Raw genomic sequence first — 16,870 nt, forward strand, 5'->3', positions numbered from 1 at the left:
TTTAAAAACCTCACCAATAGGTTGCCATTATATAAAACATTAGAAGACCACATTCACCAAGCAAAAAATACCCTTTAATAAATCCTCTCTCTTACATAGTCCAGCATAATGATGTTCCTTTTATATTTCTTTTAAGATAATCTTCACCCTCAATTGTAAATTCTGAATTTTTCTCAAAGCCTCAGGAGTTGGTGGAGCTCCTTAGCCATTGCTTTCAGGTTAAAACCAAGAATGTAATGAGGAAAAACAATGAAGATGCCCAAAATTTAAATGTTCAAAAGACTCAAACATCTAGCAACACCTTCTGCCTACATAAAACAAATATTGTCTATCTCTGCTCTATTTGTGTTACTACAGTTTCATTCTTGTAGTATTAATGCCTTTATGAGCTACTTTGTTTCAGTTAATGCTAACAAGCCGAGGCTTGCTTAATCTCTGGTGTATTGCTTGTTCAGCATTGACAAATAACAGTCCATGTGGTTGTTTCATGTTCCACATTTTAGGACAGATCATGTGGTTGGGTATTCTCAGCTCAGTCAGAGAGAAAGAGAAAGGTTTTCTAATCAGGCAAGAGCCTGGGAAGCAGTTGGGAAAGAATGTAAATAATTCTCTAATCTATCTTGTTATTCACATTGTTTATAGATATGTTCTGCTGCTGTGCGTCATTCACTGCCCACCAATGGTGTGAGATGTTTTTGCTCTAAGACCAATGAAATTAGTCTTCTTGATGTTCTCTATATATAGAGCGGTACATTTGAAATAAAGGAGAGAGTTCATTTTCTTAGCCTTCTGATGTGGAGTTCTCTCTCCCCGTCCTGCTCAACAGTGTCAGTGCGGAACTCGTAGGAATTTGAGGGCTGGAGATGGTGTCTCCGAACTTTGGTGCCTGTATTGCAGGGATAATATAGATCCCTGTGGTTCTTGGACTGTTCATGGTTCATTAATTGTAAGGTAGACCTTACATTTAGTGAAAGAGGTCTTGCTTGATGGTTTTTTGCCATTAAATTGATAGCCACTTTCAAGTCAGCAGAGAAATCCTAATACACTTAAATATCCAAGTCTTTGATGTGAATGACATTTTTTAATTTTCTGTTTTTGGGATAGCTGTGCTATCACAGTAGTGACTGGGTTGAAGTTCTGATATTGCATTTAGATGTCACTAGGCATAATAAAAATTTTAAAATGCAATAATTTACAGGGGAGAAAATGTTATCCCAGTTTAAACCAACTTGTTAGCAATAGGATTAATGTTTTCAGTAGATGAATTATTTGCATTAAAAGGTGAAAGTGGCTACTATCATATTTGATAAATAGAGTGCAGACTGTAGAAATAAAGTTGTCATGAACTTTACATAGATTAGAATGCACCTACATGATCCTTGAAGAACAGTCACTGACAGATGGCTGACATCTGAGAATCCAGTGCCTTCCAGAGTTATTAATTCCTTTCATTTTGTCAATCTGATAGCGGAATGTTTCTTGTCTCTGTGAGACTCCTTTGCCTAAAGTGGCAGAAAAAATTCAGAAGCAGCGTGTACCTAATGAGTTATCTTCTGAAGTGAATTTTGTGTGTGTAAGATTTATGAGTGATTTAAAATGTGAATACATTCCCAAAATATGTGCTATTGGCATACATAATCACAGGATTATAGGAAAGTTTGGGTTGGACAGGACCTTAAAGACCAGTTTAAGGGTCTTATTCGAATCCCCTGGCCATAAACATCGACACCTTTCACCAGACCAGGTTGCTCAAAGCCCATCCAACCTGTCCTTGAACACTGCCAGGTATGGAGCATCCCCAACTGCTCTGGGCAACCTGTGCTGGTGTCTCACCACTCTCACTGTAAGGCATTTCTTCCTTATATATCTAAACTAAACCCACCCTCTGAGTTTGAAGCCATCCCCCCTTGTCCTATGCCTACATGCCCTTGTAAAAAGTCCCTCTCCATGTTTCTTGTAGGACCTATTTAGGGGCTGTAAAGTATCATAACTGTTTTCATCAGCAAGAGTTCAGGCCTTCATTTTTTCTGAAGGGCAGTGCTAAATAAAGTCTATTCTTCACAGTGATAATCAGAGAAATTATTGCACTTAAATTCCAAGCTGGATTAATTAAACTGCATTGAACTGTGTGTGGGTTCTCATTCAGAAACAATGATCTTTGTTCAGTGTAGCCTATTTAATTTTTAAAGTAAATTAAAGCAAATGGAATTAATACTACTTTAGTAAAGTACATCTATGTGTAGGTCAGTGTAATTTTAACAATCTATGCTGAATTCACAGCTTTAATTCAGGATTATTTTGCCTTAAAGGCATGAGAATATAAGCAGGAGTAGGATGGGCAGTTTTTACTAGCTAGTGATGGTCATTGAACCTGCTTAACTTAGATTAGATGTTGAAGGAAACTTCAGGTTCTTTAAGGAATCATGGACATCTGATTTCCTTCCTTCCTTCCTTCCCTTAACAATTAAAGCATATCCCTGGATAAAATTGATTCTACAATAGGATGCCATGGTATAGCTGTATTTAGCAGACACATTTATTATAGTGGGTTGTTTTTTTTTTAATCTATGCCTTAAGCAAGGCAAGATTGGTAAGGCAAGGAAACTTTCTGTATCAGATGAACTGGTGCATATGAGGGAAGTAAAGGCAAGCAAGAAGTGAGAAAACTAATTGTAGCTTGCCAGTACTGAAACTGTCTGGAAAGGTTTCTGTGCCATTTAGGAGCACTATATAGTTTGTGTACCTCAGTCACTTGGGCACCTTTTCAAAGAAATGCAAAATGGCTGTGGTACTTCTTTGAGCAAAGCCAAATTGCTACTGTTCTGTATTCTGCCCATCACTAATTTATTTTAATATTCTATATCCATTTAAGAGGAAAAGATGTACCTCAAAAGTTTTTTGTATCCTTGAATGTAATTGACTGTGAGTCTTCCATAATTTATAGTAATACAAGACAGTGTGGATGTCTCTCAGGATATTGTCTCACCAGCCAGTCTAGATTTTTAAACTCTGGACTGCATGAAATTATATCAATAACCTGACGAGGTGACTGCAGTATACTGACTAATCCTCCGTGATGAAGAGCTGGTGCAGTCCTTTGAGATGGGTGGCGGGAGTGTTTCACAGAGGGTAATAGAGTGTCTGGAAAGGAGGAGTAATGATACAGCTGAGACGTAGCAAGTAAAGGATACCTTTGCTAAAACCCAGGCTTAGTCAGAGCTCTGCAGAGGCATTTAGTTGGCAGTTCTTTTTCATGATTAAAATTCTGCAATGTGGTGAAGGATTCACTATATTCACTAAAGGCTCTTGGGCCTTTTCTGGTACAGCAAAACAGAAAAGAAACTGATTGCAAGCTACCTTTATAACTGGCATAGCATTTCCAAACACAGATTATCCTATTTAAAAAATATATGACTTCCACCCATCCTTTTGTCCATAAAGGAAGGCAAAGACCATGGAATCTGTGTCAAAGAAATCTGTCTCCTGTCATAGTACCATGTTACAGGTATCACTGCCCTCATGTAAACCCTTCCTGTAGACAGGTGGGTTGATGTTGTAAACATATAGCTTACAGTAAAAAATGCAGTGAACCCCAGATGTTGGGAAGAAATTATGATGTCTGGCTCCTGATCAGAAGGCTGAAGGATAGCTTTATTAAAACTATATTATATTACATTAATATACTATTTAATGAGATACTATACTAGTCTACATATTTACTTCTTACTTACCTATCTATCTAACTACTAACAAAATTCATGACTCTGTGCTCGAGAGTCTGGCACAGCTGGATTCAATTGGTCCATGAATCCAAACAACCTTCACCAGAATCCAATCAAGCAATCACTTCAGGTAAACAATCTCCATACCACATTCCACATAGGGAAAACAAAGGAGCAGAGATAAAGATTGTTTTCTCTTCTTCTCTCTGTGCTTCTCCTGAGAGACAGAATTATGTCTCTCTGTCCAGAGAATGTGAATGTCACATCTAGCATGTGCTTATTTACATATAAAGAAAGGAAGAGTGGTAAAAATCCTATTTTATCCTGGTGTATGAGAATTCTGAGATGACAGAACTGGCTGATCTCCCTGACTTTGCTGTTCACAACGATTTCAATCTAAAGGCTATGTCCCCTTTTGTTTTAAGAAGACAAAGCATTTGTGCAGAGCCTGTTCATGTAAATCAAGGCTGCAGGATCAAAACTTCAGAGGTAAGCTCTATATCAAAGGAGGATGTCTCATCACATTTGCATTAAGGAAATTTTTCTAGGCTTTCATGTGCTGTCCTTAGTGTGACTCCAAATCCCATATGAGTAATACATTGGAAACCACATCATTGCCATGTTTGGTTGGTTTAGGATTATTAACAACGTTCTCATTTCACATTATTTATTTCAGGCTACCAGGCTATCTCTGATAATAACTTGTCAGATTTCAGGGGAACATCAGAAGAAACAGACCTCACTTTTAAAACAGAGGTACTTTCTGAAAGATTAGAAACTAACAAGCAGTCAATATTGGTGCTTCCGAGAAGAATATCATGTGAGGTAAGACTTCTGGATGCTACAGTCTTTGGGATAACAGTCATTGTTCTTCTCCTCCTCCTGCAGTCTCATTCATACTATATCAGCTATTTGTTTCTAAAATTATGAAGGGACCAAAATGAGAGTGCACCGAGACTGCAGTGGGATTTATTTTGCCTTTGTGTTGCATCCACACTGCAGTGAAAAGATTTGGAAGTAAAGTAGTTTGGAGACAGCTCTATTAGAGTTATTTAGCAGCTTGAGTTGAAGTATTACTGTCATGTGAGCCTTATATTTCAGAGGGAGCAAATAATCAGGCACTTCTTGAGAGATGGGGGATTTGTCTTGGCAAGAATCCAGGATGGGTGTATGTATACATGCATATGTGCCCATACCATGAATGACACAGGGCTTGTGTCAGCACAGACCTAGTTTGAGTTTAAAGTAAATCAGAAATATTTATATGTACATGTCTGCATGCATATGCAGTGCACATAAATGTTCCTATGTGCTTTTAATCAGAGTGGCTGTGAGAAACATAAACAGAGGAAGCAAAAAATCCAGCACCTGCATTCCTTTATTTAAGTGAGTGGCCATGGTCAAGTATGGACGTTGCAGTGTACACAGAATGTCACAGATTTTGTTTGCTGTCTGTCTTTTAAAGATGATTTACACACATTATTTCATTGTTGAGGTCAGTACAGTTCTAAGGGAGTGACTTTGCCTCTGGTTCAGGAGGTAGTAGAGGGCTATTGTCTCACATCACCTGCTGCTTCTCTCTACTGTCACCTTACTGGAAGAGGTTAAGTGGGTCTAAAGTGTTTTAGGTTATTCTTATTAAGATGGATGTCATTCTTCTAGACTATAGAGGGGCCTTAGAAAATGTAACAATTCACCTACATATGCATTTAAAATACTGTTTTAAAATATTCTTATGCAAGATGAATTTAAAATCCTATGTTACTTGTGTCTTTCATGCAAGAAAGGAAACACTAAAGGAAAGCTCATGAAATACTAAAGGAAGCAGTGAGATACCACCATATTTTGGTAGTACAAATTTTTTGCATGAAGCTGCTGGTAAAGGAAAGTTTTTCAATACACTTTCAATATAATGTTACACTTCCAGTGTAATTTTCTGAAGGACTAATGGGAACAAATTCTAATTTTTTAGAACCCTGGTGAAATATTCATTCTGTTGAAAGAGGAAATAGATGAAGAAACTCTAGAAATTGAATTCATAACAGATAATCAACAAATTAGAATGCAGACAGCCTCTTGGAACAAGAAGGTCAAATATGTGAAAGCCCTAGGTAAGAAAAATATTCTTTACCTTTAAGAAAAACTAAAAAGTTTCAACTCCCTTCACTTTTTCTGATAAGTAGTTTCCCTTTCTGCTATTTTGTGAGTGTTTCCTGTAAATGAGTTTTGCATACATAACTTTTAATAATGCAGAGAAGCAAGGCCTTGTGATTTATGGGAGCCTAGGTTCTATTAGATTGGTTTTCTGTGGTTAAATGGCAGGTGGCAGTCTTAAAATGTCATTGATTAGTTACAGATTAACATTCTTCAAAATTACTGCCATAAAATGCAAACCCAATATTCTTTTCTTATTACTCTGTTACTAAATGTCTCAGTTTATATTGAATGCAGTAAATCTGGTTGTTCTCCTCTCCATAATTCTTACTGATGCAGGAAATAGTTTCTTTTCTCTGTTCCCATTCATCTCATTTCTCTGTATCACTCATCTTTGCTAGTTCCTAATGTTTTTTTCTATTGCTCCACCCATAACTAGTTGATAACAGTTTCAACTATTTAACAGTTTCTCTTAGAAGATCTGTGCAGATTTAAGGGGCACACCTATCCCCATTCTTGATGCAAGTTAAGAGTTAAAACATTTCTCACCTATGCATTCAAAGTATAGTTTGCTTTTGGGCTGCATGCTGTGAATTGCCAGAGGAAGTACATAATATTACATAATATTTTATTATAAAATGATTGCAATATAACCTTAGATAGGAGGAAATACTACAAAATAGGCTACAATTTTCTACTGTGGCTTCTTGAAGTTATGTTTTGGTAATTCTGTGACCTGATGATTTCTGTGAGTCAGCACTGGTGAGACTGCCCCAGTTGAGTGCTGTGTCCAGCTCTGGGCCTCCCGCTTTGAGAAAGACACTGAAGTGCTGGATTGTGTCCAGAGAAGGATAATGGAGCTGGGGAAGGGTCTAGAGAGCACCTCACATGAGGAGTGGCTGAAGGAGCTGGCATTGTTCTGCCTGGAGAAAAGGCTGATGACTCTCTACAACCTGCCTGAATGGAGCCTGTGCCAGGTGGGATTTGATCTCTTCTCCCAGGCAATCAGTGAAAAGGCAAGAGGACATGGCCTCAAGCTGTGCCAGAAGAGGTTCAGGTTGGATGTCAGGATGAATTTCTTCACAGAAGCATTTGTTAAACATTGAAACAGGCTGCCCAGAGAGGTGGAGGAGTCACATCCCTGGAGGTGTTTGAGAAATGACTGCATGTGGCACATGTGCCATGGTCTTGTTGACAGGTTGGTCATCGGTCAGAAGTTGAACTCAATGATCTTGGAGGTCTTTTCCAATCCAATTAATTCTGTGATTTTCATCCTGAACACTGTCCTGAGACAATGGCCATGTATGGGCTGAGAGTTCTTTATCACTGTGATGGTGCAGACAGTTTGTTTTTAGAAACCTTGCTGGAAAGTATGTAACAAACAGGGAACTTCCATCTGTAACTGGAGATCAGAGAACAAAAGCTGCCCTCTTCATGCACAGATCTTAAGAGTCTTCAAATTTTTTTTTTTTTTTGGTGGGAACACTGTTGATCACAAAAAGGTTTCTGTAGTAGGTGAAGGAATAAAGTGTGAAAAGTAAATGAAATATGAAAAAATTGTCAGAGAGCTGTAGCTAAGTTTTATTATATTTCATACATAATTTCTGTTTGGTGTTTATTCTGTTTTAAAATCTGGAAAAGTGGAAATTTGGAGATATCCTGTTTTAGGTCCATCTGATCTGATGTTATAGGGGAAATGCTGTGGTTTTGTTGGTTTTTTGTTGGCTTTTTTTTTAAGCCCACATTTGGGCAGTTTCCATTTAAGTGATTTAATGTGATGTATTTTTAGTACATCTAGTTTCCCTCACCCTATTCCTCTTCTCCATTTTCAGAATTGCCCCTTTTTTCACTGTTTTGTGGGCAGAGTTAGTATTTTAAGAAGACTGTGCTAGTGTGGTCCAGCAGACTGCCAGGCACAACAAACACTAATGGGGTGGGAAATGTGCTCATAAAGTAAGCTTGTGCTGCACACACAGAGCAAATCGTGCTTAAGTAACAGACTACAAGTGCCTCTCTCCTTGGCTTTTGTGAGGTAAACAACTGGAATGGATTAATTATACTCCAATTTCTGCAACCTAGCTCAAATACAATTTTGAGAACCTTGACTGCAATTAAGAAAAATGTTTAATAAGATGAATAGTGATTGCTCTATTTGTGATAAGTGCACTTTTCCTTAACATGTAGGCATAAGGGAGCTGATTATAAGTCATCAGTCTATCAAAAGGCAGTTGGAAATTTTAAGCATTCTGTTTTCATCTCCTTTCTAATGTGAAGCAATACAATAGCTTTGCTTTATACAGATTCAAAGATATGTATTTTCTTTTGTCAGTTTTCTGATGTTAGACTGAAAGATGGGAATAAAAAACCTGACTACACTGAATCATTTGTGAAATGTAAATCCAGTCAGTTCATCAACTCTATGTTTTTCTGTGATATTCTCTGGTTTTTACACATTCCCTGAGATCTCTGGTCTGGGACTGTAAAATTTTTTCAGCTGGTGTTCTGATTTGTGTTTTATAAGATTTTCCTGCTGGCCCTGTATATGTAAATGTCTACTGTGGGGGAGTCATTAAGACGACAGCAGAGATTGAATACTATACTGCACTAGAGGAAATTGAACCCATTTTAAAGAAAGTGGCTGACCCAATAGCTTTCACTTGTCAGGTAAGTTGACTTCTCAAATTTTAATTAAAGAAAAATAGACTGTAAGTGCCTAGATGAACTAAGAGATAGTATGCAATCTTTTGATTGCATAGTAATTTGTAATGGCTCAGTAGTAGGCTGCCTCTCAGATGTCTAGTTGTAAGCAAGTCAGGCAAGAAAAACCAAAATTTTCCATGTTCTTTTTTTCCTTAGAGAGTGTTGTAAACATCCTTTGTGCTGTATATGCCCAATGAGCGACATACTGCACTCCAAAGGTTGAAAATAAGAATAAATATTAGTGCAGTCCCTCTCCATTTAAAGTGTTATTTTTTGTATGTTCTGAAACCAATAGAAGCAAGTAATCTCAAACCACATTGTATTTGGAGGGTTATTATTCATTCACCATCAAACTAAATTTTTCTGGCATAGCTTGTATGGGAAACAGTAGGTTGCTGTTCATGTAGAGTCCATTTACAGCTGCTGAATTCTCATTCATGTGATTTGCTGGTTGCCATGCAGATTCTTTGCGTATATTTAGAAAAAATCAGGTTTTGAGCTGTGTTTCAGATCAGCACAGCAGACTGCAGTGCTCTGCAGCATGTTCTTTCCCAGTGGCACATAAGAAAAAACAGGAAAAGAAAGCATATATTAAGGAAAAGATGGACTCTCAAGTGTCATTTGTTGAATGGTGGGTAGCCCAAGCAGACTTTGCATGATGTCTATATTGAAATTGCAAAGCCAGAACAAAAATAATGGATTGTGTTTCCAGTGCAGACAATCTCATTTTCCTGTGACAAATATACCTTATCCACCACCTAAGGCATTACACTCATAACAAAAGGATTAATAAAATATGATGTATTGCATTATTAGTATTCTATTAAGGATGAGGTTAGATTCCTTCCAAGTACAAGTTACTTCTGCTCTAGGAAAACAGGCTGTTGCACAAGAAAAATAGTGCAACTCAAAGAACAAATGTGTCCTTAAATTCTTTATGGTATTCATAATTTTTTAGCCTGTATTTTGAAGTATATCTAAGTAAGCCCCTAAAAGGTTTCATTTAAACCTCTATGCATAAAGAAGTATGCCATAATGATTTAAAAAATTTATCATTAATATGATAACCTAGATACCAGCAACACACAAGGTATTTCCACAGTTACTTGTGTTACTCAGGAGTTTGACCCTTTGTTTAACCAGCATGACTGATATTTATTAAAGCACATGCAATTGAAATCATATTCAAATGCAAAAATAATTCTGTGCAGAGCAGTAGTGCACAGCAAGAAATACAGCTGTAGTGTTATGACTGTGAAGTATGTTTAATATTTCCTCACCTTTACTCCTCTGAATAATAAGCAAGGGTTTATATGAGGTGACAATGCTATACACTATTATTTTTATTGTCTTGGTAACTGAAAAATTAATGTCAAAAAATGTTTTTAATTGGGTAAGTTCTACAGTCTGCACAATGGCATGGCTGCTCTGTGGCAAAATATACTAATGGTAATTCCTCTGTAAGTATACCTGTGTGTCTTATTTAATGGTGCCTGCTGGGCCTCAGAGTGAGGCACAGTAACTACCTAGGTAGCTAAAATTTTTCTGCAAACTTTTTAAATGAGCTCCTGATTTAATGTCAACAAGCTACATCATAAAGATGCAATTTACAAAACGTAATTTAACTTAATCTTTAAAATATGTTCACAAAAGGAAAAACAAAACAGACTTGATACTAATTAGAATTCCCATCAAGGAGCAGCAGTAGTAGTAACTTCTGTTTAACCAGGATAATTAAAACCTTTGAGACTATCAACTTGTTTGCAAAAGTATCCTGGGGCAACAGTCATTTATCTATGCAAAGTAACAATCAAACATAATGGAAAACAAAACTGATATAAAATAGAAAACCTTACCGCAATTATTGATCAAAGCAATGTGACTCCGTGATTCAAGGGAAAGTTCAAGATTTTCACAAATAGTTGCAATCTGAGAAGTATCTCCTTAATAAAATTCTGTGGTGAAAGCAAATGGCTGCATTAGTTCATACCAAAGACACAGTGCTTTGGTAAAATGTTTACATTATATTCTGTATTGCCTTGCCAACCTTTCCAGCTCCTTTGAAATGCTCCACTTTGTCCCCCAATAAAGACAAAGAGGGAAAACCCAACAAATAGGGTTACAGCTATCCATTCCTTTTAGTGATGGTCAGATGAATTCGTGGATCTTAGTGGGACACTATCAAAATACGGTACCACTGCGTTTATGGATCTGTTTTTTGAGAGCAATTAAAGATGGGAATTAGCTAAAGTTTTGATTAAACATAATCTAAGATTTTTACAAGTCATGGTTTTGGATTAAATTCTTTGTTACGTCTGATAGATTGTAATTTTCTGTTCCAAATTTTTCTGAATTTATAAAGCATTTACCAACATCAGCAAGACATTTTAAACAACAAAATAAATATTTAAAATATAATTGAATTAATAAATAAAATTAGTTTCTTTGCATGAGTTTTGAAAGAAAAAAACCTGAAATGTTAAAGTAGGAAGAGTTGGGATCATAATAACTGAATCATAACGCTGAATGGATTTGCTATGAGAATATAGGAGGGTGAAAGTTGGCTAAAGGTCATTATTTTTGGTTCTCTCACAATTCTGCATTCAAGAAACTCTTAGGGAGTTTATGTTCTTACAGTAACCTAATGTACGGTGTGATTTTAAGGTTTTTATAATTCAAAATTAAACTTTTTTATATTTCATGTTTTACTTTGCATCAACTAATCATTTCAGCATTCTGCTGGATTTGTATGCTGGATTGATTTTTCTCTCAGAGTTTCTACCAAGTGGAAATATTGATTCAATTATTTAGTGCTGGGGTTTTCTGGCATAGATTTATTTGGTTTCAAAATTTAAAAAAAATTGAAGCTAAGGTCATATCCTTATTACTGAAGTTGGTAAGTTCACGTTAGCTTGCGCAACTTAGAATATCTAGAGAGATTGAGGAAGTCTTTATGACAAGCTTTGGTTGAATAATATTCCCATGATTGTGAGATACTTGGTATCTTAAATGATGTTTTTATCATAGTCATTAAACAGGATTCCAGTTACAGTTGATACTGGAAAAGAAGAATGAAAATAAAATGCACCCTTCTCTATGAAAACTTGTAAAATAGCTATATGATTTATGTGGTGGTATTTTGTATGCATCTCTACCTGATCCCCAGAGATACTTCATTTGAAACTGTATTTAATATTTCAATCTTCTCAGCCACATCAACAGCTGTTATTTTAAAATGCTTCTTTCTTTCCCTCTAGGTATGAGAGCTGTCCATATTCTATCACTGGCTAAAATTGTCAGAAATGCCTGACTGATTTCAAACCTAGCCCATTCTCTTTGGCAGAAGCAATCCAGATATGGAAGTGCATATAAAGTAGTGTCTGATATGTAAGAACTAATGAAGAAGTTCATCTTTATGTAAATGTGACCTTGTTAGTACTGCCAAAGCCAGTGTGGAATATGTTAATTTACTGGCTGTGGATGCTGTGTTTCAGTGGCACACATTTTCAGGGCTTGGTTAGCAGTTATTAAAGAACATAGCTAATCTTGTTCACAAAAGTAGCAAAATATGTGCTTGGTGGTCTCCTTCTTCAAGGATGTTTTTGGAAGCCCAGGTGTGATGGTCAGCACTTGGGGCTTTTCTGTTCACTGCTGCGTCCTGTTGCTCTGGAAAGGGGTGAGGGGATAGAGATAGTGCCTACAGCTGCAGAGGTGGTACTGGGGCAAGCAGTGAGGCTTGGGGAAGGATTTCCAGTACTGGAGCAGAGAAGTTGGGTGTGCTTCAGAGAGTATGGGAAGAATTGTCTACAGACTCACTAAGTTAGTTCTGGGGGGCTGCAAGGACATAGAGGGAAACTAGGACTATTGTGTATTTTCTCTAGTGTTGTAAATCTTTATTTGGACAAATGGTGAGCTTTCTTGAACTCCTGAGTGGCTCAGAGTTCTCTTGCAGGGTGCCTAACTTTGAGTGCAACTTTAATTACGGTTCTGCTTCTCTTGGCATTGGTGAAGCTTCCCCAGGAGCTTCAGGTTTGTAATGTTGGTGAGATTTCTTGGGAAGATTTCTTAGGCCTATAGAGGTCTGTGTAGGGTATGTTAAAATACATAAACACAGCAGACTTTGAGTCTGTGAGTGCTCTGGGGCAGGAATGGGCAGTGAAGTAAAAGTCTAAACTGAATTGTTTCCTGAGGAGGGGCCCTTTATGATACAGAGCTGGATAGTGCAGAGTGTCCCTATTCCTACTTCTGTTTTGCTGTTGTTTTAGTTGTTATCTTCACATAAGTTCTGGAACAGGCCCTCATGTATGTGAGATAAAAGACATAGCTGCCTTTTTTTTTTTTTTTTAACTAACTAATCTTTTTTTTCCTTTTGTATTTTTGCTGTAGAGTAGCACAACAAAGCTCCCCATTACAGTTCAGTTAACATCATAGCTTGTTAAATCATTGCTTAAGCCCTCAGATTTTTATCAAGAGTAAGAGGAAAAATAAAAAGTTGAGGTGGAAAACTTGAGGCAAATTGCACTGATAACTTTATATAAGCTCCTGACTTGTAATTCATAGAAATGGATAGGCTGGTCTTTGAAGGGAAGGCCTGCTGAAGTATGAGAAATTTTGCTGCAAGTTCCTGAAGCCCTTCTCATTTCAAGAATTTGTTCCATCTTAGGTTGTAAAACACTCTTTTATTCCATGTAAATTTGGTTGTCTGATCATGAAGTTAGACCTATGCATTCTTAAGGCACTTCTTCCATAGGTTTCTGACTGAATATAAGGGATGAGGAAGGGTTTTGGTCTCAGCTCCTATTAAAAAGTAGAGATTTGTAGGCAAGATATCCCAGAATGCTTGCTTAAAAGAGAAATTGCTCCTCTGGAATTTTAGGACAGAAGATAAGAGGCAGGTATTGTTGGGGGGAGGGTTTTGTTTGTTTGTTCATTTTCTTTTGAGCAGAGAGGTTTAGATAAGGGAGCACAGTGTGTAGGGGGTATCCCTGCCATTTAAAATGCAGATTAAAAATATTACTTCAAGCTCAGTTTGCCTAGAAGCCCACTTAAATTCTTATTCTCTGCGAAGTGGGCTATCTACTACACAGTTGCTTCAGTGGTTTTGAGCCTCTTTCTTAATGACACAGGATCTGCCATATACACTCATCTGAGCTAGTTCTTGGGTTGTTACTTGGTTTTGTCCTACTCTAGATTGATCTCTGTTAAGGCAGTGTAATGATAATGTATCTAAGACCTATTTGGAACGAGAGAGAATAGTATGGTTTCCTAACTGAATTTTTATATTATTCCTCTTAATAACTTGTAAACCTAGTGTTGTTATTCATGTTAATATTTTGAGGGGTTTATAGATATTTTTGGGAGGTTTTGCATATGCTTTCTGAATTTGCACAATAAGTCTTGTACTCAGGTTAAATTTTTATTCTAGAGCAAGCCTCAAAGACCTTTTTTCCTAGGTGGAGTAGTTTCTTCGGGCTTATTGCTTTCCTTATTGAAGATTATTATATGTATTCATAATTATTGAATAAAAATACTGAGAATGTAGTGTGACAGCACAGAAAGGGAGTGAATTATGAAAAGAAATGCAATAGTTTTTACATATCTTAATATTGGAAGGGCCAGGGTTAATTATGGGAAAAATAAACAATCATATTGTTAGCTTCCTGCCTGCATAAATGTCTCTTCTAATTCTTGGTAGGAGTTGGATGAAAATTATATCCTGGCTCTGCATTCAACATTTTCTGATCATGCCATACTTACTTCTCTTATTCCCTTTTAACAGCCTTGGGAATTAAACCTTATGTTTCATCAGTACACCCCCCTATCATTTTCTCCTCAGCATAGAAAGTCATAGACTTTCTTTTTAAGTTTATATGCTAACCATGTCTGAAGATGTTCCATTTTACTCATCCCAGAATCATCTTGACCAGAGACAGTCTGGCTGTGGGAAGGCAAACTTTAACACAGGGCTACTGACCCTGAGCAGAGTAGAACAACTCTCCCCGAGCTCTTCTCTGCTGTGGCTGAGCTCCTTTTGGTGCCCAGTGCAGCACACACTGGAGAACACAGCTGTAGTACTTGGTGTAAAATGTCCTTACTCTTCAAATCTCTGTAGTCAGACTGCTCTTGTCAGGCCAGGCAAAGAAATATATAATTCTGGCTACCTTGAAAGTTGCTAGGCATAGATCTCAACTTTCTGTCCAGAAGGAGGCGTTCAAAAATCTCCTGGCAGTCAGGGCAGATTTCCCTTGTCTAAAGACTGTGTGTTTAGTAGGAAGCTGATCTATCTGGTTGATATCAGTTTCTTGTTCTGTCAACAATGTCTTGGCTGATGAAACTGAAGCTGTTTCCTACCTAGACAACTCCACAATCTTAACGTAAAAGTTTTGGTTTACAGAGAACTACTATAATCTTTAAACTCACCCTGAATTACTACTGTAGTACAACATAGATCTTCCTGTCCTTACACTTCATCCAGAAGTTTTTAAGTCATGTCTGAACTTCTTATGTTATAATGCATGTTTATGGATCATGTTGTCATGATTCTTTTGTATTAAAATCTCTTCTATAGTTTTCAAAAACTGTGCTTCTCTTACTGAGAGTTTGCCATAATACTGTTTTGAGTAATTTGATTCACCAGAGCTCTGAGGATTAAGTTAAAAATACATATACAACAAATACACTCTTTTTTGTTTGTTTGTTTCTTTTAAACAGGCATTGAAATTTTCTTCTGTAGAGAAGGTGGACAATGTTCTGACTTCATTATTGAAAAGCAAAATACCTACTTATGAATTCAGCCCATTCCAAAGTGAAGAAGAGCACCGTCACCAAGCTAGTGAGTCACTTTTTCTATGTATTGATTTTTATTACTGATGCTATGGTTGTTACTTATAAATGTTAATAAGACAATCCTTAAGTATTGAAAGCCTCTAGTGAAATGGAAGAATCCACAATAAAGACAACATAAGCAGAAAAAATGGGAGAAATAATTCTGTAAATCATTACTTTGTGACTCAGTACTTTGTATTTATACATCTCTGGATTTTCGATCAGCTTTGGATTAACTGCAAATTGACAGCTTTGCAGCTGAGCAAATTCATACTTACAGAGGAAATGGGCAATAAGAGTCATGTAGAGATGCCTGTACATTATATGTTTTTTCCTGATTGCTCTTCTGCAATGCAGTTTAAACTGCACTTTTTCCAAGTATGGGGGAAATCTGAAAGTTTTCTCTATCTGAAAAGAATGGATGACTTTTGATCATAGAACAGTACTAAACTTCTCCAGACACTTTTATTACCTATGCACTTAATGGTTTTCATTACTTCTGGCAAAAAGATAATTTTGTTATTTTTAATTTTTAAAAGAAGGCATCACAATGAGTTTAAAATAGGGTTTCTCTATAAAGTAGATACATTATATGCGTAATTCAGTCATGCATCAACAGAAGCTGCTGTTAGTACCAAATGGAGGGCCCTGGTTGAATTCATTAGCCACTTACTAGGGATTCAAACTGGTTTGCAATAAACCAAGAGTGTGGTTATTTAGCTTGTGTTTTGAAAGCATCATTATGATGTTATTTCAAATGTGTATTAAACCTCAGCATTTTTAGGAAACTTTTCGGGAAAAGCATTACTCAAGAAAATGCGTTTTCCTTCTAAAATACCTGAGAAAGATGTGTTCAGGATGCTGCTTGACTTCTGTTTTGTGTAGCTGGACTATGGTTTTGAGAGAGAAATGAGCTCTGTACAGTCAGTAAACCTACCACTTCTCATAACCAAATACAAACAAGTTTTGAAGGTAGCACTACAGGGATTGCCATCATGTTTCCTTTCCTTTTCTTTGTTGATGTAATTTACTCCTCTGTATTAGATAAACATGATTCAACTTGTAATGTGAAAATGAGCTTAAGCATTGAAGTTAGCGGGAGCAAATAAATGCCTGTCCTTGACATTTTCCTGTGCAAGACTGCAGGATGGGGGTGGATAACACAGATTCAACAGTCTTTCCCAATGTGAAATGTTAGTTGATGAGTAAAAGATTTTTCACTTCTCTAAGAACTGTTAGATCTGGTGATGTTTTTGAATATTGAGAATAATGCTAACCAACCTGCTATGGCCCCCAAAAAGCTTGTGTGTTTCAAGAGCAAGTTGACTGCTTGAGCCAATAGTGACCTTAAAACAAACTGGTTTGATGCATGGCCCCAAAAGTGGGTGCAAAGTTAGTTGCCCAGATTCTTCATTAAAAAAATGTGTTTGCAGCCACTGGAAGCATTCAGAATGTGGGAGGCTTAGACT

General features: G+C 36.9%; 1 protein-coding gene across 1 annotated transcript in view; it reads left to right on the forward strand.

Moving 5' to 3' along the window:
• BANK1 (B cell scaffold protein with ankyrin repeats 1) overlaps nt 1–16,870 on the forward strand; it is a 137,178-nt gene that overhangs the window by 36,470 nt on the left and 83,838 nt on the right. Inside the window, exons 4-7 of the mRNA XM_053941621.1 lie at nt 4,399–4,547; nt 5,695–5,833; nt 8,398–8,540; nt 15,288–15,408. Coding sequence (XP_053797596.1) covers nt 4,399–4,547; nt 5,695–5,833; nt 8,398–8,540; nt 15,288–15,408 — 552 coding nt within the window. The remainder of the gene's footprint in view (nt 1–4,398; nt 4,548–5,694; nt 5,834–8,397; nt 8,541–15,287; nt 15,409–16,870) is intronic.

Source organism: Vidua chalybeata, chromosome 4 (assembly GCF_026979565.1).
Source record: "Vidua chalybeata isolate OUT-0048 chromosome 4, bVidCha1 merged haplotype, whole genome shotgun sequence".
In the NCBI taxonomy this organism is placed as follows: domain Eukaryota; kingdom Metazoa; phylum Chordata; class Aves; order Passeriformes; family Viduidae; genus Vidua; species Vidua chalybeata.